Source organism: Carlito syrichta, unplaced genomic scaffold, assembly GCF_000164805.1.
Source record: "Carlito syrichta isolate Samal-C Ts95f unplaced genomic scaffold, Tarsius_syrichta-2.0.1 Scaffold314363, whole genome shotgun sequence".
Lineage (NCBI taxonomy): Eukaryota > Metazoa > Chordata > Mammalia > Primates > Tarsiidae > Carlito > Carlito syrichta.
Genome location: NW_007258459.1, coordinates 1174678 through 1195782, shown reverse-complemented (window position 1 = coordinate 1195782; position 21105 = coordinate 1174678). Strand labels below are relative to the sequence as shown.

Here is a 21105-nt window from a genome sequence, read left to right as displayed (position 1 = left end):
CCGACCTGCCGGGCTCCGGCGATCCTTCCGCCTCAGCCTTCCGAGAAGCCGGAATTCCAGGCACGCGCTACCACGCCCGGCTGATTTTTTGATTTATTGTAGAGATGAGGTCTCGCTGCCCAGGCGGGTCTCGAACCCGCGGGCTCAGGCAATCCACTCACCTCAGCCTCCCCAAGGCGCGGGATTACAGGCTGAGCCACCGAGCCTGGCCCGAAACTTCTTGAAAGACATAAACTACTCAAAAGATGTAGCTATTAGTAATAGTTGAATTATCTATTTTTAAAATGGAATTTTTCATCAAAAACCTCCTCACAAAGAAAACTTCAGTCTACATTACTTCAGCGGTGAATTTTACCAAACATTTAAGGAAGAAATAATACTAGTTATACACAAACACTTTCAAAGACTTGAAGAAGGGCGAATGCTTCCCAACTCATTTGATGAATCCAGCATTACCTTGCTGCCAAAATCAGACAGACGTTGCAAGAAAACTACAGACCAATATTCTTCATTAATATAGATCCAAAAATCCTTAATACAATTTTAGAAAATTAAAACCAGCAAAATATAAAAATAGTAACATATTAATTCTAATTAGAGTTTATCCCCAAAATGCAAGATTGGTTCAACATTTATAAATTAATCAGTGTAATTCACATCAATGCTATAAAATCAATATAAAAAATCATCTGCATTTCTATGTACTAGCAGCAAACAATTGAAAATTATAATAGAAAATACCATTCACCATTACATAAAAAAAATCAAACCCTTAGAATAAATTTAGCAAACAATATGCAAGGCTGTAACAATTGAAAAGTACAAAACAAAACAACAACAAAAACTACAAAACATTGTGAGTGTTCTTTAATCTAAATAAATGTTTAGTTATACTATGGTCATAGACTGGGAGACTCAATGTTGTTGAAATATCAGTTATTTCTAAACTAATCTTTAAATTAGCCAGGTGTGATGGCACACCCGTGTAGTCCTAGCTACTCAGGAAGCTGAGGCAGAAGGATTGCCTGAGCCCAGGAGGTCGAGGCTGCAGTGAGCCATGATGGTGCCACTTGTACTGCAGCCTGGGTGACAGAGTGAGACCCTGACTCCTGAGGTGGACAGAGAGAGAGAGAGAGAGAGAGAGAGAGAGAATCCAGAATACATAAAGAACACTCATAACTCAATAAGAAGACAAAAATTCCAATTAAGAAATGAAGAAAGGGTGGCTGGGTGCGGTAGCTCACATCTGTAATCCCAAGACTTTGGGAGGTTGAGGCAGGAGGATGGCTTGAGGCCAAGAGTTTGAGAACAGCCTGGGCAACATAGCAAGATCCTGTCTCTACAAAAAATTAAATAATTAATTGTGTGATGGTGTGTGCCTGCAGTCCCAGCTACTCAAGAAATTGAGGTAGGAGGATCACTTGAGACCAGAAGCTGGAGGTTGTATGAGCTGTGATCAAGCCATTGCATTCCAGCCTGGGGAATAGAGCAGGACCCCAACTCAAAAAAAGAAAAGAAAAAAATTTTAACAAATAATTCACCAAAGATGATGCGCATATGACAAATAAGCACATGAAAAGACATCAACACCATTAGTCATTAGAGGAATGCAAATTTAAAATATCATACTCCTGGCCGGGCTTGGTGGCTCTGCCTGTAATCTCAGCGCTTTGGGAGGCCGAGGTGAGTGGATTGCCTGAGCCCGTGGGTTCGAGACCCACCTGGGCATCTTGGCAAGACCTCATCTCTACAATAAATCAAAAAATTAGCCGGGCGTGGTAGCGCGTGCCTGTAGTTCCAGCTACTTGGAAGGCTGAGGCGGAAGGATCGCCGGAGCCTAGCAGGTCGAGGCTGCGGTGGCCGGAAGCAGCCACTGCACTCCAGTCTGGGTGACAGAGTGAGACTCCAACTCAAAAATAAAATAAAATACCATACTCCTAATAGAATGGCTAAAGCAAAAAGATTGATCAAGAGTTGCAACATAGAGGTCGTAGGGAGTATAGAGGAACCAGAACTCTCATACGCTGCTGATGAGAATGTACAACCACTTTGGAAAACGGGAAGTTTCTTATAAAGTTAAACATACACTTACTAGCCGGGCTCTGTGGCTCAGCCTGTAATCCAGGGCCTTGGGAGGCTGAGGTGAGTGGATTGCCTGAGCCCGCGGGTTCGAGACCCGCCTGGGCAATTTGGTGAGACCTCATCTCTACAATAAATCAAAAATCAGCCGGGCATGATAGCGCGCACCTATAGTTCCAGCTACTTGGAAGGCTGAGGCGGAAGGATTGCCAGAGCCCAACAGGTCGAGGCTGCGGTGGCCGGGAGCAGCCACTGCACTCTAGTCTGGGCGACAGAGTAAGACTCCAACTCAAAAAAAAAAAAAAAAGAAAAAAATACACTTACTATACGACCCAGCCATTTCATTCCTGGGTGTTTACTGAAGAGAAATGGAAGTGTATGTCCTTGTAAAGACTTGTATACGATTTTTTAAAACTATTGGATTCATTATAGCCTCAGACTGTAAACAATCCAAATATCCACCAACAGGTGAGAGAAACTATGGTATGTATATATGTACAAAGAATACTACTCAGCAATATAAGAAAATGAACAACTGATGTACATAACAATGTAGATGGATTTTTAAATCATTAATGTGAGAAAATGTAGCCAGACAAGAGCAAATATTATGTGATTCCTTTATGTAAAATTCTGGAAAAGGCAATCTTTTATAAAATTCTAGAAAAGGTAAAATCAGAATAGTGGTCCCCTGATGATAGGTGTGAAGGAGGGATGGGACACAAAGGGATACAAGGAAATTTAGGGGGTAGTGGAAATATTTGTTATCTTGATTGTGGCGACACTTTCACAAATGTATACTTACATAAAGACTCATCAAATAGTATGCTTTAAATGTGTGCAGTTTATTATAGGCCAATTATACCTTGATAAAGTTGTAAAAAAACAACATTAGGCTGGGCTCGGAGGCTCAGCCTATAATCCCAGCACTTTGGGAGGCTGAGGTAAGTGGATTGCCTGAGCCCGTGGGTTCGAGACCCACCTGGGCAACTTGGCAAGACCTCATCTCTACAATAAATAAAAAATTAGCTGGGCATGGTGGCGCGGGCTTGTAGTTCTGGCTACTTGGAAGGCTGAGGCAGAAAGATCACTGGAACCCAGCAGATTGACGCTGGGAATGCCGTGAGCATGCCACTGCACTCCAGCCTGGGAAACAGAGTAAGATTCCAAATCAAAAATCAAAAAACAAAAAAAAAAACCCATTAAATGATACCAAAAAATATCCTGTGCCCAGACCTCATCACCAAGAGATTACAATTTGGTCTGGAATAGGGCCAGGACACCAATATGTTTTAAAAGCTTCCTAGATCATTTTGCTGTGTACCCAAAGTAGGGAACTATTGGTATGGAGAGATCAACTTCTTGCCATGAGTAAATTCAAAGAATTTTGGGGAGTTTTCAGCTAAGGAGGATGTGGACTGATTTCATTTCTTCTTTCTTATTTTCTTAAAAGTGGGAACAAGTAGTCTACCAGTCTTCTCCCTCTCTCTCTGTCTGTCTGTCTGTCTCTCTCTCTCTCTCTCTCACTCTGTTGCTGTGGTGTAGTGGCACAATTACGACTCACCGAGGCCTTGACCTCCTGGGCTCAGGCGACCTTCTGCTGGGACTACAGACATGCACCACCATGCCCAGCTAATTTTTTGATTGTTGTTTTTTGTAGAGACAAGGTCTTATTATGTTGCCTAGGCTGGGCTTGAACTCCTGGGCTCAAGCAATTTTTTCACCCTGGCCTTTCTGTTTCATTTTACATCAGAATGTATTCCTCCTGTCTAACTGAAACGTTGAATCCTTTGACCAACGTATCCATCCCCCACTTGCAGCCTCTGGTAACCACCATTCTACTCTCTACTTCTATGGATTTGACTTTTAGATTCTACATGTGAGCTTTTGATGTATTTGTCTTTCTGTGCCTGGCTTATTTCACTTTGCATAATGTCCTCTGGGTTCATCCATGTTGTTGCAAATGACAACATTTTCCACTTTTTAAAGGTTGTATAGTATTCCATTGTGAATGTATGCATATCACATTTTTAATCTATTCATCTGTTGATGGACACTTTGGTTGTTTCCATATCTTGGCTGTTGTGAATAATGCTGTAATGAACATGGGTTATAGATATCCCATTGACATACTGATTTCAATTTCACTGGCTATATACCCAGAAATGGGATGACTGGATCCCACCAGTTTTCATTCAGTGATTGTGTTGTTTGGGTTGGGTTTGTGTGTCAATATCTGTCTCTGAACATAACTTCTAGGAGATAATGTGCTTATTACACTTTTAGTGGAAATAATGTTACCACCTAGCTCTCAGTAATTATCTTGCGCATAGATGAAAAAGCTTCTCAGAATTTCCTGGTACTGTTTTTCTACAGAGACAACCTGACTTTGGTTAAGTGCTTTCCTCCTCTGATACCTGTTTATGAGACATTTCTCCTTGGGCAGAACATGTGACTTGAATGCTTCCTGGTTCACAAGAGGTGACTAGGAGCAGAGAGGCAAGCTGCCAGCTATGGTTTCTACTTAATAATTTACATATGTTTATTACAGAGCTACCTTCGCTTTGAAACTGTCAATCAGTGAAATATAGTAGATACTTCCTATGTGAGAGGTGAATTGAAATGTCAACTTGAATGGCAGAGTTCAGAAGAAAAGTGTTCAGTAGATCAAAAGCTTAAGAGAAAGGATTTCACACAACTCACATTTGAAGGGCAGAAAAATAACTCAAGGTGATAGACAAAAATCCAGGCTTTGGTCACCTTCACTTAAGAAATCTTTTATAAGCTCTCAGCAAGAAGACTTCTTGAATGCAAAGCCATACAAGGTTCCACAATGTCTTGTGAGTTATTATGTTTTTAAAGCTGGCATTCACTGCTATGTTAAGTACTTTGCATATATCATTCAATTTGATTCATTTGAAGCAGTTTTATGAGAAAATTATTACTCCTATTTTTCAGATAAGGATATTTAGAGATAAAGTTATGCATATGAAATCTCCCAGCAAGTTACGGAGCAGGAAATTAAATCCAATGAATTGAATTCCCATTTGTATTATTGTAGGTGCTTTATAAATGTTTATTAAATTAGAAAACTTTCACTAATAATTAAGAAGCCTGTGCTGTGGTTTTGAATATTTTGAAGTTTGATTAAATTACCTCTGAAATGTCTTATAAGACTTAAATGAGTCTTGAGGACTAGCTTGATCTAATTTCGAACAAAATCAATTTTTTGGATTTTGATTTGCCTAAGAAGCCCAAGAGTTTCTTCACTGATAAAAACTTGAATTGTTTTTTTTCTCTCCAGGACATGTTTTCACCCTAAAAATGAATAAAGATAACCTAATACATAAGATAATATTATAGAGTGATTTTATGTATATACATATATATTCTTTTGTATAAATGAATTCTTTTTTTTTTTTTTTTTGAGTCAGAGTCTCACTCTGTCACCCAGACTGGAGTGCAGTGGCCGCTCTCGGCCACCGCAACCTCGACCTGCGGGGCTCCGGCGATCCTCCCGCCTCAGCCTTCCGAGTAGCCGGAATTACAGGCACGCTCTACCATGCCCGGCTGATTTTTTTATTTATTGTAGAGATGAGGTCTCGCTGCCCAGGCAGGTCTCGAACCCGCGGGCTCAGGCAATCCACTCACCTCAGAATCCCAAAGGCGCGGGATTATTACAGGCTGAGCCACCGAGCCAGGCATGAATTCTTTTTTTGATGAATTCTTTTAAAATAAAATTTATAAAGAGATAACCTCCTATAAGCTAGAGTCATATTGTTCTTGGTGTTGAATCATAACAATAGGTGCTATTGTCTGTACATATCAATGCTACTGCAAGGAGCAGTGGCTGATTTTATTCTTTTTACTTTTTGAGACAGGTTCTCACTCTGTCACCCAGACTAGAGTGCAGTGGCGTGACCAAGACTCACTGCAGTCTTGAACTCCTGGACTCAGGTGATCCTCCTGCCTCATTCTCCCAAGTAGTTAGGACTACAGGTAGGCACCATCACACCCTGATAACTTTTTATTTTTGTAGAGTTGAGGTCCCACTATATTGCCTAGGCTAGTCTGGAACTCCTGGGCTCAAGCTATCCTTCTGCCTCAGCCTCCTGAGTAGCTGAGACTATCGGCGCAGGTCACCACGCCTGTTTAATTTTTTGATTGGTTGATTTTAGATGTTATTGGGAGAGGTAAAACCTAGTCCCTTTTCAAACTTCTCAGGCAAAGTGGGTTTACTCACATATCACTAAAATCTCCCCCTGGCTCCAGATGAATTAATTGACATGGTTTTCTTGGTTGGGCACTAGTCTATTATCTGTTGACATGTTGAGACTACTCTGGGCTTATAAAACCAAAGTTGCCTCCAGGTTATAAACTGTCACCCAAAGCAAATAAATGCAATTAGATGCTTTTTATTACACAAGGATACTTTTAGTCTTCTAAGGTGCCACTTGCTATATAGCAGTATACTTTTCACATCACCTTTCTGGCTCTATTTTACTATGAGGCTATAAACTATTGCCTGCTCAATGGAAAACAATCAGGACAGGACTTCTGACTAATAGTGCAACTATATAATAGCCCCTATTATGTGCAAGATGAATAAGAAAAATTGTTGGTGATAAACCAGGGTTCCCCCTACAGCAGATCAATGACTCCAATTCATAAAAATAAATTAGCATCTCAAATCAGTATCTTGTCAATTGTCTGATGTGGCAGGAATGTTACATTCATAGCAATGTATGTGTAGGCTGAGCCCTATGAGTTCTTTGCTGAAAATACAAAGTATATAATTACATTTTCTCATTAACAGTCTTGACATTATTTACCCTCCCCCCTCTCAGTTCGCCTTGTTTTTCATTAACTTACAGCTGGCATTCTGTTTCAGGTGTACATGCCAGAGATCATGATGATAGGGCCATGTGACATCACCAGCCTAGTCTAGGCATTAGTGTGTGACCCAATCAACAAGTGCAACTGGTCGTTTCCAGCCACTTGTATCAACAGAGATGGTACCATCAGTTTAAATGAAAGCGTATTTAGGGAGGTGACCTACTGTCACGAGATAAAGACTTAAGGCCATGAGTTTAAAATTCCATAATGAAAGGGGGGAGCTTCAAAAATAGGAGTGAGAGAAGTATTTTACAATTTATAAAGATAAAAGAGCACCATATCTTCTTTAAATTTACCTTTTCTTCGGGCATAATATTCAGACAGGAAAGTGTGCATATTGTCAGTGTACACTGATGAACTTTCACAAACTCAACACGCCTGTGTGGCCAGCATCCTCTCAAGAAACTGAGCATTTCTAGCTACTCAGAAGTCTTTCTTGTGTTCTCTTCTATCTGATTTTTGCTCCCAAGAATAAATGCTTTCTGGCTTCTATCACCACATATTAGTTTTGTCTGTTCTTAAACTTCAGATAATGTTTAACTGTATGTTTGGTAACTTGTTGGTAGCTTGAAATTGGCAATAGTTGGAGTACACCACAGAAATTGGCAAATGCTATATGTAAATCGGGATGTCTCTCTCACCAGCTCAAGCTAGTTGCAAAATGTTTATGAGTACACCTCTGACCACAGAAGTAAACAAACAAACAAAAATCCTTTCCCTCAGAGAATTCACATTCCAGATGGGGAAATAGATAAAACAAGTGAGTGAATTATGTTAGAAGTATTTAGAAGGGGACAAACACATGTGACACCAAAGAGAAAAGTCAAGTTGAGGAAAGACATAAGGAGTGTGGGTGGTGGTAAGCATTGCAAGTCTAGAAGAATCAGGTTAGACCTCACTGAGAACATAATATTTGAGCATTAATTTAAAGGAAAGGAGAAAGTAAGCCATGCATGTGAGAGAAGAGTGGTCTAGACAGAAAGAACAGCAAATTCAAAGGCCCTGTGGCAGGAGTACTGCAAGAGTGCCCCTAGACCTATGGCTAATAGAAGAGTAGGAACTGAGATCCTAGAGGTCACAGGTGAAGGTGGAAGGGGTGGAGGGCCAGATCATGAAGGACCTAGAAGGCCACTATGAAAACTTAAGAGAATTTAATAGGGACAATTGTAGTCTTTTACAGAATTAAGATATTAAATTATCAAATGGTATCTTAGATTCCTTATTGAATTGAAAGGCGACTTCTGGATTGCTTTCTTTAGGCTGGCTTAGCCTCTAGATTTGTACTGTCCACTAACAGCTACTTTATTTCAAGTGTTCAATAGCCACACTTGGCTAACAGCTACCATGCCAGGCAGCACAGATAAAAAAATATTTCTGCCATTGGAGAAGGTTCCAGTGAATGTGATTGCTCCAGGCAGCAAAGCTTGCTGGAGTGGACTACAGGCTGGGCCCTGGTTCTTAGCTTTTTATATGGATGACGCATTCATTTGCCCTAGCAGACCTTTTGGCAAGGACACCTTGCTACAGGAATCCTGAAGCCATTTGATTTCTGCTCAGCTTGTAAGTTTCTATTTCAGTATCTTGTTTCTGAAAGTAGCTTTACATAAAACCTGTAATCTTCTCCAGAGACATCTTCCCGTTCATTTATATATTCACAAAAAGTGAGTGGTTACTGGCTATTACCTTGCTTGTATAACCTGTTGTTGTGAAGAGCAAGGATGGGGTTGATGCAAATTACTAGTCAAAAATGGTCCCAATTACAGACCAGAGACTTTAATTTATTCATTTATTTATTTTGTGGTTGTTTTTAATACTATGGATTCACATTAGATAGTGATTAAATCAGAGATAGGTATGAACTGCTCAGAGTCAAGTAGTGCTAAATAATCTCTCAAACTTTTCTGTGAGAAAGGAAGCTTTGCAGGGTTAACTCAGTGTTCTTCACCCCATTCTTCCCGAGTGCTTCCACTCTGAGTGTGGCGTGGGCCATGAAAACTTGGTGGTCTGACCAGGGTCTTTTCTCTAGCTGATTCTGTGAAGTGAAAGGAAAACAGTCACTCAGTTTCATAAAAATGGCGGTTATCCTGTGAGCTTCTAAGTTGGCTTATCTGGAGCAGGATGTTAATGAGCAGATGGGAGTTCATTCTCTATATTCTGAGGGAGATGGAGGCCTGGCACGGTGGCTCATGCCTGTAATCCCAGAACTTTGGGAGGCCAAGGCAGGAAGATTGCCCAGGAATTCAAGACCAGCCTGACAACATAGCGAGATTTTGTTTCTACAAAAAATAAAAGAAATTAGCCAGGTGTGGTGGCATGTGCGTGTTATCCCAGCTACTCAGGAGGCTGAGGCAAAAGGATTGCCTGAGCCTAGGAGGAGGTTGAGATTGCAGTGAGATTTGATTGTGCCACTGCACTCCAACCTGGGTGACAAAGTGAGACCCTGAATCAAAAGAGAGAGAGAGAGAGAGAGAGAGAGAGAGAGAGAGATGGGAACATGTGTGTCCCTGAGCCTAGGTAAGCATAGGTTCTTTGGGCTGAGGAGGGTTGGCTGACACAAGTGGTTGCATGTGAATATTTCTCTGGGTTATGGTGGGCCTACGGCTTTCCTCATCCATTACCATTTTCTTTCTTTCAAAACTTGCCCTCTGAAATTTTTTTACATATTAAAATACAAATGACGGATTAAAGGTTAAGTGGTGACTTCTCCCAGGAAACTGAGCCAATTGCCTTGTTGGCATCAAAGGAATAAAGCTGTAACTGTGGAATTTCAGACATTAGCTACACATCTTCCTAGTACCTCTGAACTAACACTATGTTTACAGTTAGGGGAACTATACATCCAGTTTGCCTGGGACAGTCCTGGTTTATACATGTTGCCTTTGCATAATTATTATAGTGTTCCCTTTCACTCACGGAATCTTTGGATGATATATCAGCCACCCTATTTTATAGCCTTTTCTCTGCCTAACAGGTGCAAAGCAGAATCTTTTCAAAATTACTTCCTGGAGTTGACTTTCCTTACTCTTTCTCTCTTTTTAAAATTTCATTCCCAAATTGGAAAGCACCAGGAGACAAATGGCAGTGCCCGTAATAATGTTTTCTCCAGCAATTGGTTAAGTAATGTAAGAAATCTTGTTCTTGAATGAAATCTTAAAGGAGCACACCTTTCCTAGGCTGTTCCTTATCAATTTAGTAATCCTGTTTTCAAACACTACCCTTTTTCTGTTTGTCTAGGAAAACATGCTTCCTCAGAGAACTACTGGTTTTTTTTTTTTTTTGGTTTTTTTGAGTCAGGGTCTCACTCTGTCACCTAGGCTGGAGTGCAGTGGCACGCTCATGGCCACCGCAGCCTCGACCTGCTGGGCTCTGGCGATCCTTCTGTCTCAGCCTTACAAGTAGCTGGAACTACAGGCACGCACCACCATACCCAGCTAATTGTTTTGATTTATTGTAGAGATGAGGTCTCGCCAAGTTGCCCAGGCTGGTCTCAAATCCGTGGGCTCAGGAAATCCTCTCACCTCGGCCTCCCAAAGTGCATGAACCACCGCGACTGGTCGAGAACTTATTTTATTGAATTATTTCTTCATACTGGCGTTGATTCCACTTTTTATTTCTAGAACTGCAGTGACTTGGTTTACAGATTTTTGTCCAGTTGGCACACAATTAGAATTGTTACAATTTTGCCTTTAGGCTGTATATCTTATGGGAGATAAGAGCCTGGAGTATCTGGCACCTGCAAAATTCATTCCCAGCTAGTCTAGCCTACAGGCAAACTGGAACACTAGTCTCTAGCAGTGAGCTACACCTGTATGCATATAAATGGAATTTTAAGAGGAAGAAAGCATAAAGCCACAAAGTCATAATGTTCCTTTAGAGCTAGACTGGAGCTATAAAAAGCACATAGTTTATACACTCACATTTTTAGCTGTCCTAAGTTTTCTATTGCTTATTATAAATGTGTATGTATATACATTTGCTTTTTAAAAATTAGGCAGCCATTTTAACAGTCCATTCCACTGTTTCTTGCAGCTGTTTTCCTTAAATATATTAGTTATACATCTTACACATTTGCCTTTATAAAAACCAGTCAAAAAAGATTTGCCTTGGCCTTTTGCTTAGCACTTTAAGTTATAGAATTTATAAATTCAATCATACCCTAAGAATTTTCAAAATTTCGCCCCCATTGTCCTTTGATTTCAAATGGTTAGAAATTAACCCATTTAATGTCCTTAGGAGCAAAGAGTTAAATCCCAGCATCAAGGTTAACTTAAAAACAACAGTTGGCCTCCTGTGTAAACATTCTCTTCCATAAATGGACACACTCCTTTTATTTTTTTTCCATTCTAAATGCCGGTTTACAATTCAGTGAGATAGTTGTCTATTTATAGTGTCTTCACCTTACAGTTTATCCTTCAAATATCAGGAGTTATTTCTAAAACACAAAAAAGGACATCTATTTTCAAATCAAAAAAGTACATTGACCAAGAAAACTATCTACAGTAGTAATAGTGACAATGTGAAAACTGTTAGTGTAAATGAGTTTATTTATTTTTAATAAGAGCCTAACTCTTTCTATCAACTGAAAAACTTAATTAGACAAAGAAAGAGTATCAGAGTGAAAATAAAAATGAAAAAACACACCTTCCTGTCTGAAGGAAAGATATATTCTAACTAGAAAGAAAGATAAAATCCTGCTATAATAACTAAAATCTTCCAAACTTATGGTTGTAATTACACAGAGACATGCTGTTCATGGGCTATGATTACTCAGGGGTCTCCAGACCGAGGCTCTGATTCAACTTTGCTAACCCCAAAACTCAATTTTGTCAGGACATCTGTAAGAAATCATAAGAAAACTAATAAACAAACAAAAATCCTCATGTTTTCATTTTTAACTTAGAAAATTTATATCTACATATGTATCTATAGACAAATTTGTCTGTACTTTACATGCCTGCATGTATTAATTTATGTATTTAGATCTTAGATGCAAAGGGTTGAATTAATGACATTCTTCAGTTACTGGCATGCTATCATTAGTGGTCCTACCAAGACCTCTCTGTTGTGTTTATGTATATATCCATTCAGCCATTCATTCCATCTTATCCCATTCTTCTACCCCAATTGACAATTTAATGTGTATCTTTTTATTTGAAAGTGTTATGCAAAATGTGTATTATTTTATGTGCTTGTATTTTTAGTTTGCATGAACATTATTGCATTTCTATATCCCTTTTTTTTTTGTTGCTGAGTACTGTCTTGTTTTTTGTTTTTGAGTTGGAGTCTCACTGTGTTGCCCAGGCTGGAGTGCAGTGGCATGCTCACGGCCACCCCAGCATCAACCTGCCAGGGTGATCCTTCCACCTCAGCCTACCAAGTAGCCAGAACAACAGGCGCACACTACCACGCTCAGCTAATTTTCAGATTTATTGTAGAGATGAGGTCTCGACAAGTTGCCCAGGCTGGATTCGAACCCGCAGGCTCAGTCCACTCGCATCAACCTCCCAAAGTGCTGGGACTACCAGCTTAGCCTCTAAGCCCAGTCGAGTACTGTTTTAAAGATATATTTATGTTGGTTATAGGGTATGCCTAATCCACTGCAACCAACCTATACACTCTTGCACTGTTGACCACCCAAGCTGCTTCCAACTCTACAGCACCATAAGCATTGCTTCAGAGAACACCCTCTTACGTGCTCCTCAAGAGACCAATCTATCTTATGTGAACTAATTTCCCATTGTGCTTTTAAAATATATTGTTTAAAATCTCATTTTTTGCCTCCAAGTTACAAATATGTTGGTGTTTGTTTTAATGTTAACTTTACCATTCATACTTAGATCTTGAACATCATACATGTGATGTTAGATGTGGATTATATTTTATTTTTTTCCATATGGTAAGCCACTTTTCCAACATCTTCTAAGCAATCTGTTCCTTTCACAGTGATCTGTGGTTTCACTTTTATTGCATATTAAGTTTCACTTTGGACCTGGATATGTCTCTGAGCTCTTCTCTCCGTCCACATATTTACTTCCAGTGGGAACCATGCACGCTCAGAGAAACAAAAACTTGTGCAGACCAACAAGGGAACCCCACCACCCCTCTGCTTATGGGTATCCAATTACCTGGCAAGTCAAGTGAAGACTCTGAATTTTTCTTGGGAGCATAGAGCCAAGATAAATCTTTTTAAAGGATATGTTTATGGGAACGCCTAATCTAGATGAACAATTCTGCCGCATAACAGAACAGCTCTCTGCTGAGCAGAATTTTTGTAACTAAATAATGCTTATTGGGCTCTTCACCTATAGGCACCAAACAAATCCATTCCTTTTTTTATAGCACATTCGTTCTTCAGGCTGGCATGGTACAAATCATCAGAGTTGAACATGTTCAGAATAATCATATTCTAGGCTTGCCTTCTGAGATTATTCGAAGTCCCCACAGCTATGATTAATTCAACAGATGGGAAGTAAGATAGCTTTGGAAACTGACTTGAACCCCCACTATACTAGTTCTTAGTCATGGGAGACACTTGTTTAACCTACCCATCAACTTCTTTACCCTTTACTTCTACCTCCATTTCCCTCCAAGTACATGTCTTCCTTGCTAGATTTTTTTCAGCTGACAATGCACCCAATTTGAGGAAATAAATCCTATTTATAGCCACATGCAAATGCTTGGAACATAGGTGTCCATCTTGTGACCATGAGGAAATAGCCTAAGACCAAAAAGTCAGGTTACTTATGATGGCACCTCAGAAAGATAGAAAGAGTCTGTGTCCTGAAGGAAATTGTAGAGCTTCTGAGTCAATCCTGGAACCACCTACCTCCAAACCACTCATTAGGTAAACAATAAGTGTTCTTGTGGCTTAAGCACTTGCTACTCAAAGTATGGTCTACAGACCAGAGTTGGCATCTCTTGGCTGCTTATTAGAAACGCAGAACCTCATCCCCTCAACTGAATTATAATCGGCAGTTTAAAAAGATCCCAAGTGGGAAAAAAAAAAAAGAGATCCCAAATAGTGTTTGTTGTTGTTGTTTTTGAGACAGAATCTCACTCTATGGCCCAGGCTAGAATGCAGTTGTGCAAGCATAGCTCACTGCAGTCTTGAACTCCTGGGCTCAAGCAATTCTCCTGCCTTCACCTCCAGAATACCTAGGACTACAGGTGCATACCACCATGCCCAGCTAATTTTAAAAATTTTTTTTCAGAGACAGTGTCTTGCTATGTTGCTCAGGCTTGTCTCATACTCCTGGGCTCAAGTAATCCTCCCGCCTTGGCCTCTCAAAGCGCTGAAATTACAGGTGTAAACCATGGTGCCTAACCCCAAGTGGTCCTTAAATACGTTAAATTTTAAGAAGCACTGGTATAAGCCATTCCTCATAAGCTTTTATCTCTTGAAGCTGAATTCATCCCAACTGACACTGTAACATTGGCCAAGTTGCCCAACTTCAGTATTCTTATCTGTAAAATAGGGATGATGATGATAATAATAGTATTTGACTCGTAAAAATGTTGCAATGATTAAATAAGTATAAAAGGTGCAGCACAATGCCTGGCACATATTAAACACTCACTGTTAGCTATCTTTACTGGACTCTACAGGCATGCTTGGTGTAGACAGTGATGTTTGAGTGCAAATGCAATGATCTGCCCTTCTAGGATGGAAAGTAGGTGTTTCCAGGATATCTGTGGGTGAGGCTTTTATTGTCATTGTTGCTGCCAGGAGTGCAGAACAGACTACTTACAGCAGCTGCTTTCCTGAGAACTGATAATTGACAACTTGTGTCTACAAGCAGCAGGTTTGATTTATTTTGTAACTTTCATAAACTCAGTTATGGAAGTCATTGTTTAGAAATGAATAGCTCTATTTAGCTGGACAGTAAAGATGCAGGCTAGCTAATGACAGTAAGTCATATTAGGAAGGGCTGGAGGACAAAAGTGAGATTAAGGAAGGAAAACATTTTATTTTTTATTTTTATTATTTTTTTTGAGTTGGAGTCTCACTCTGTTGCCCAGACTGGAGTACAGTGGTTGCTCCTGGCCACTGCAGCCTTGACCTGCTGGGCTCCGGCGATCCTTCCGCCTCAGTCTTCCACGTAGCTGGAACTATAGGCGCACGCTACCACAGCTGGCTAATTTTTTGATGTATTGTAGTGAGGAAGTCTCGCCAAGTTACCCAGGTGGGTCTCGAACCCGAGGGCTCAGGCAATTCACTCACCTCAGTCTCACAAAGGCATGGGATTACAGGTTGAGCCACCAAGCCCTGCTGGAAAACACTTTAACGCTTGCTTACGTGGTAATTTCACAATAGGGCAATTTTCTGGGACCTTCTTAAACCTGTATATTGAGTCATCAAAACTTTAAACAGAGGTACGGGTAGGCTTGATTTAGCACAATAAAAGAATGTGTGCATGCTTAGCATGCACTAAATGCAGTGTACTCATATCTCATAAAAATCTAAGCCCTAAGACTATTAACTGATTTGTGATACTCTACAGTGAAATCACATTTATCACAATAAAAAACATTCGTGGAAATATCAATGGGAAAGCAAAATACCTGTATAGCCTTTGAAGTGTTCTATTTCAGAACTTCTTTGTGAGGCACCACGGCTTACTCTAGGATACTGAGGAAGGTCAGGAGGATACCTAGCTCCAGATCCACTCATACCAAGTAGTGAAAGGTAGATGTGTGTCCACCTGAAAGTAAAGAGTCTGGCAACTCAGCAGGGCAAAGTGTGTTAAGGTCTGAGTAATGCCTGGCTGCTCCCCTTGATACCAGTAAATCAAAGGGGCGGGGGACTGGTAGAAAGAAGTTTATTTCTGGGTTCAAATCCAGGGTGCAGAGCCAAACTCGAGATCTTTCTAAAATGGTTCTGCTCCCCCTCTAGGATTTTACGGTTCACTTTTATAGTCCAGAGTTGTCGGTGCCTGTACATTAGTCAGTGACCAGCAGAGCATTGTATAGGACTTATGTTACAGCTGCATTTTACATTTAGATAGTGATATTTAGAGTAAAGAAAGTTTAAACTGGGCTCGGTGGCTCAGCCTGTAATCCCACGCCTTTGGGAGGTTGAGGTGAGTGGATTGCCTGAGTCCGAGGGTTCGTGACCCGCCTGGGCAACTTGGCGAGACCTCATCTCTACAATAAATCAAAAATCAGCCGGGCGTGGTAGCGCGCGCCTGTAGTTCCAGCTACTTGGAAGGCTGAGGCGGAAGGATCGCCGGAGCCCAGCAGGTCGAGGCTGCGGTGGCCGGGAGCGGCCATTGCACTCCATTCTGGGCGACAGAGTGAGATCCCAACTAAAATAAAAAATAAAAAAGTTTACAAGGCATAAGACATCATGCATGGCATTGCAAAAGTATGCAAATCACTTTTGCATACTGTGTGTCTGCTGGAAAGTCAAGGATCCCCTAAAGCTACTTACTGGGAGTGCATAGAAGACAATGGGACTCTCAGTAATGTGCAGGAGTGCTTGAATCCCCGCCATGTCCTTCTCTAGGGGCTGTAGCAATATGGAGGGACATTAGTGGGTCCCTGTATTAAGTGGACTTAAAGGGAAATGGGCATAGTTGAAACAAATGGTTGGTTTGCCAACTAGGGCACCAAGGTACAGTGAGATCTCCAGCATGAATGGGAGGCAGAGTATGAAGGGTGTAAGCAAGACTCAAGACTCCAAACAGACAGATAGCTGGTTGTTTTTTCATGGGTAATTAGTGTAGAATGTGCTTCTGAAGTAGGATCTAGTAAAAGCAAAGCAAGGTCTTATTCCTAGGAGCTCCTGGTATTTATTAAGCTAAAAATTCCAAAATCAGGACTGAGTTGTGCAAGCAGAAATGGCACTCAGTCTCAGGAAGCAGTGCCCATTACCAAAACTGGCTACCTCATAAGCATAAGAAGCTACAACTCCTTAGTTATTCCATGGATGGCATTAACCAAATCTCAGGTAAGATATGTCAGGGAGGAAGTGGTGTACAGTGCAAGAGACCAGTGGTCTGTGCTGATTAAAAAACCTGTTCCTTCCAAGCCCTTATTTACTAGGGTATGCAAACTGCTTAAGTGTTTTTTATTCCAACCCTGGATGAGTCAGGAAACTGGAATGATTGTAATCCTGTGAACGTAATTGTTAATTAATTTGTTAATCCAAAATCCCAATGGTTAAACAAGAATTATTCCTTATTCATGTTATAGTCCAGTATGAATTGGTTGGGGCTGAAATGGATGGAGGTTTACTCCACTCAGTCATTCAGAGACCCAATGACTAAGTATCTTCTTGGGCCTTGGAATTCTTCCTCTGCATCTGGTTGAAAGGATAAAGAGTGAGGAAAGATCTCAAGGTTAGTGTTTTATGATATAGCCCTGGAGACAGGAACGTCACTTCTATTTACTTTCCGTTGGTGAGAAATAGTCGCAAAGTCTTTTCTAGTTGCAAGGCAACTGATGTTTTTCTAGAAGTATGCTAAGAAAGAGAAAGCATTCTACTATGAGTGGAGAAGGAAACAGAGGTAGCAGCAGGAGGAATAGGTTAAGTGGTTTCCCTTTAAAAAAAAAGATGTGGGGTACAATTCAGGGTTAGGTATACAAATGTTGATTTTGCAGGACCCTTGTTGATGAGCCATGGTTTTCCTTTTTAAGAATTCATTTACAGCCAGGCACAGTGACACATGCCTATAATCTCAGCACTTTGGGAGGCTAAGGTGAGAAGATTGCCTGAGCCCACGGGCTCAAGACCAGCCTGGGCAACTTGGTGAGCCATCATCTCTACAATAAATAAAAAAATTAGCTGAGCGTGGTGGCGCATACCTGTAGTTCCAGTTACTTGGAAGGCTGAGGCAGAAAGATCTCCTGAGTCCAGCAGGTTGAGGCTGTGGTGACTGTGAGTGTGCCACTGCACTCTAACCTGAACGACAGAGTGAGACTCCAACTCAAAAAAAAAAAAGAATTAATTTACTTATGGAGAAAGCAAGCTATAATCATATATTCATTAATTGACTTATTAATTGATTTATTCATTCAGTCAACAAAATGACCATTGAGGACTGATTGTGCGGGGTACATCAAGATGAATTATTTTATACCAGGTGTGGTGGCTCAAACCTGTAATTCTAGCACTTTGGGACGCTGAAGTGAGAGAATTGCCTGAGCTCACAGGTTTGAGACCAGCCTGGGCAACTTGGTGAGACCTCATCTCTACAGTAAATTGAAAAATTAGCCAGGCGTGGTAGCACAGGCCTGTAGTTCCAGCTACTTGGAAGACTGAGGCAGAAGGAGTGCCTATGCATGTGTCACTGTACTCTAGCCTGGGCAATAGAGTGAGACTCCAAAAAAAAAAAATTGTGATATTATGATTTATAATATGTATATAGTCAGTTCTCTGTATCTGTGCGTTCTACATCCATGGTGTCAATCAACAAAAGGTCAAGCAATTAGACAAGGCCTTTATTGAGGTCTTAGGAATTGCCATTTGGGAGACATAGATTCAGCTAGAAGCCAAACTGTGTCCCAAAGAGAATGAGAAGGATTTAAAATGAAGCTAAAACTGATAACACAAATTGTTTTGGAAGAATTATCATTGGTGGAGGTGGCTGGCTTAGTACATGAGCCCATAGTTCATTGGTTGTTCCTATTTGGGAGTTGCAGTGTTGGTGAAATTCAGTTATTTTCCAGGATGTTATGATCATTGCAGTTTGGCACAGTTAAAAGGTAAAGGTAAGTTATTGGATTTTTGTTTAGTTTTGTTTGCAAGGTTGCAATTCATGCAGGTAGTCCTTCTTAGAATTACTTATCTACTTAATTTTAGAGCTCTGAACCAGAGTCATGCCATTTTGTATATCATATTTCACAGTAGATTGAACCAACCATGGACTGGAAATGTTTTGGACAAAAAAAGGATGGTTACATCTGTACTGAACATGTACAGACTTTCTTTCCTTGTCATTATTCCCTAAACAATACAGTATAACAACTATTTACATAGTATTTACACTGTATTAGCTATTATAAGTAATCTCTAGAGATGATTTAAGGTATACAAGAGATTGTGGGTAGATTAGATGGAAATACTGAGACCTCCTTTATTAGGGACCTGAGGATCCCAAGCATGGAAACAAAGGAAAATCCTAAAGTGTCTTCAAAGTAAGTTCCAGCCACCTAGCTAGCTCCAGATGCATAGAAGTAACTTGTAAACAAGAGGATTGTAGCCTAAAATAATAGTCAAGGAAGTTAAAGTTTCAGAGATTTTTTTTCCCCTACAAAAATTAAAGATAACATCTTTTATTTGTTCATTTATTTTTCTGAGTTGGAGTCTCACTCTGTTGCCCAGGCTGGAATGCAGTGGCACACTCATGGCCACCCCAGCATTGACCTGCTGGGCTCTGGTGATCCTGCCGCCTCAGCCTTTCAAGTAGCCAGAACTACAGACACCCGCTACCACACCTGGCTAATTTTTTATTTATAGTAGAGATGAGGTCTCGCCAAATTGCCCGGGCTGTTCTCAAACCCGCAGGCTCAGGCAATCCACTGGCTTCGGCCTCTCACAGTGCTGGGATTATAGGTGAGCTACCACGCCTGGCCTAACCATAACATCTTAATATATGTCCCTGAATTGTCTTTCAGAAGCTTCAATCCTTGCTGAGGACCCCAACCAAATGGGTTTGCTGGCATGTAGACTTCAGATAAGGGTGTTGATGAAAACACTGAACTCTAAAATGTTTTAAAAGGTTTATCCTGAGCAAAATGTGAGTGACCTAGGCCTATGGCACAGTTCCAAGAGGTTCTGAGAACATGCGCCCAACATGGCTGAATTATAGCTTGGCTTTATACATTTTATGGAGAAGTTACTAACAAAACATAAATCAATACATGTGAGGTTTACATTGGTAAACCTGAGAGGATGGGCCATCTCCAGGGTCTTGCAGGTCATAGGCAGATTCAAAAATTTTTTGGTTGCTAATTGGTAGATAATTGGTAGAAAGGGTTAAGCTCTGTCTAAAGCATTTGAAATCTGTAAAAGAAATATTGAATTAAGATGTAAGGAGCCACAGGCGGTGGCTCACACCTGTATTCCCAGCATGTTGGGAGGTTAAGATAGGAGGATCGCTTGAGTCCTGGAACTTGAGACCAGCCTGGGCAACATAGTAAGATGTTGTCTCTACAGAAATAAAAACAATTAGCCAGGTGTTGTGGCATGCACCTACAGGGAGGCTGAGGTAGATTGCCTGAGTTTAAGAAGTCAAGGCTGTAGGGAGCTGTGATCTATGCCACTGCACTCCAGCCTGGGTGACAGAGTGAGACTCAGACTCAGAAACATAATAATAAGATAAGGGGATGGAGGTTGAGGAAAACAAGCTTCCTTATTTTTTGTATGTAGTTGGAGCCTCAGAGGTGGCAACCTTTAGAGAGAGTAGATGACAAATGTCTCTTATTCAGACTTTAAAGGTGTCAGACTCTCAGTTAATCCTTCTGGATTCAAGATCTGGAAGGAGAAAGATCTGACTATATGAATGGAGGTTCTCTACAGATATAAAGATGGCTTTGCGGGGTTATTTCAAAATATGTCAAGGAAACAGATTTTGGGGCAAAATATTTTTATTTTCTTTAGGGCCTGCTATCTGTCTATAGCTATACCAGAGTCAGGTTGGTACTATATTGCCACAGAGTCTGTTTTGTCAATCTTGTGATCTTTAATGCAATGTTAATGCTGGTCAGTGGGGCTAAAACTCCATAAAGGAGTAGGTATAACGAGCCTTGTCTAACCTTATTTTCCATGAACACCTAGGATTTGGTTTTTCAGGTTTCCCTTGACTCAGAGGGTTGGGATTGGGGGGTTTACTTTTTTTTTTTTAGTTGGAGTCTCACTCTTTCGCCCAGGCTGGAGTGCAGTGACATGCTAACGGCCACCACAACCTCGACCTGTTGGGCTCAGGTGCTCCTTCTGTCTCAGCCTTCTAGGTAGCTGGACCCATAGGCCCGTGCCACCATATGCAGCTAATTTTTTTTTTTTCTGTAGAGATGAGGTCTCACCAAGTTGCCCAGGCTGGTCTCAAACCTGTGGGCTCATGCAATCCTCTCATCCTGGCCTTCCAAACTGCTGGGATTATAGGCGTGAGCCACAGTGCCCAGCCATAC

At 40.8% G+C, this 21105-nt stretch overlaps 1 protein-coding gene across 1 annotated transcript in view; it reads right to left on the bottom strand.

Annotated features, from left to right (window-relative positions):
* The window catches only part of SPPL2A (signal peptide peptidase like 2A), a 44400-nt gene extending 27932 nt beyond the window's left edge, over positions 1–16468 (bottom strand). Inside the window, exon 1 of the mRNA XM_021719293.1 lies at positions 16406–16468. Within this exon, the coding sequence (XP_021574968.1) occupies positions 16406–16468 (63 nt within the window). The remainder of the gene's footprint in view (positions 1–16405) is intronic.
* Positions 16469–21105: the final 4637 nt, after the last annotated feature.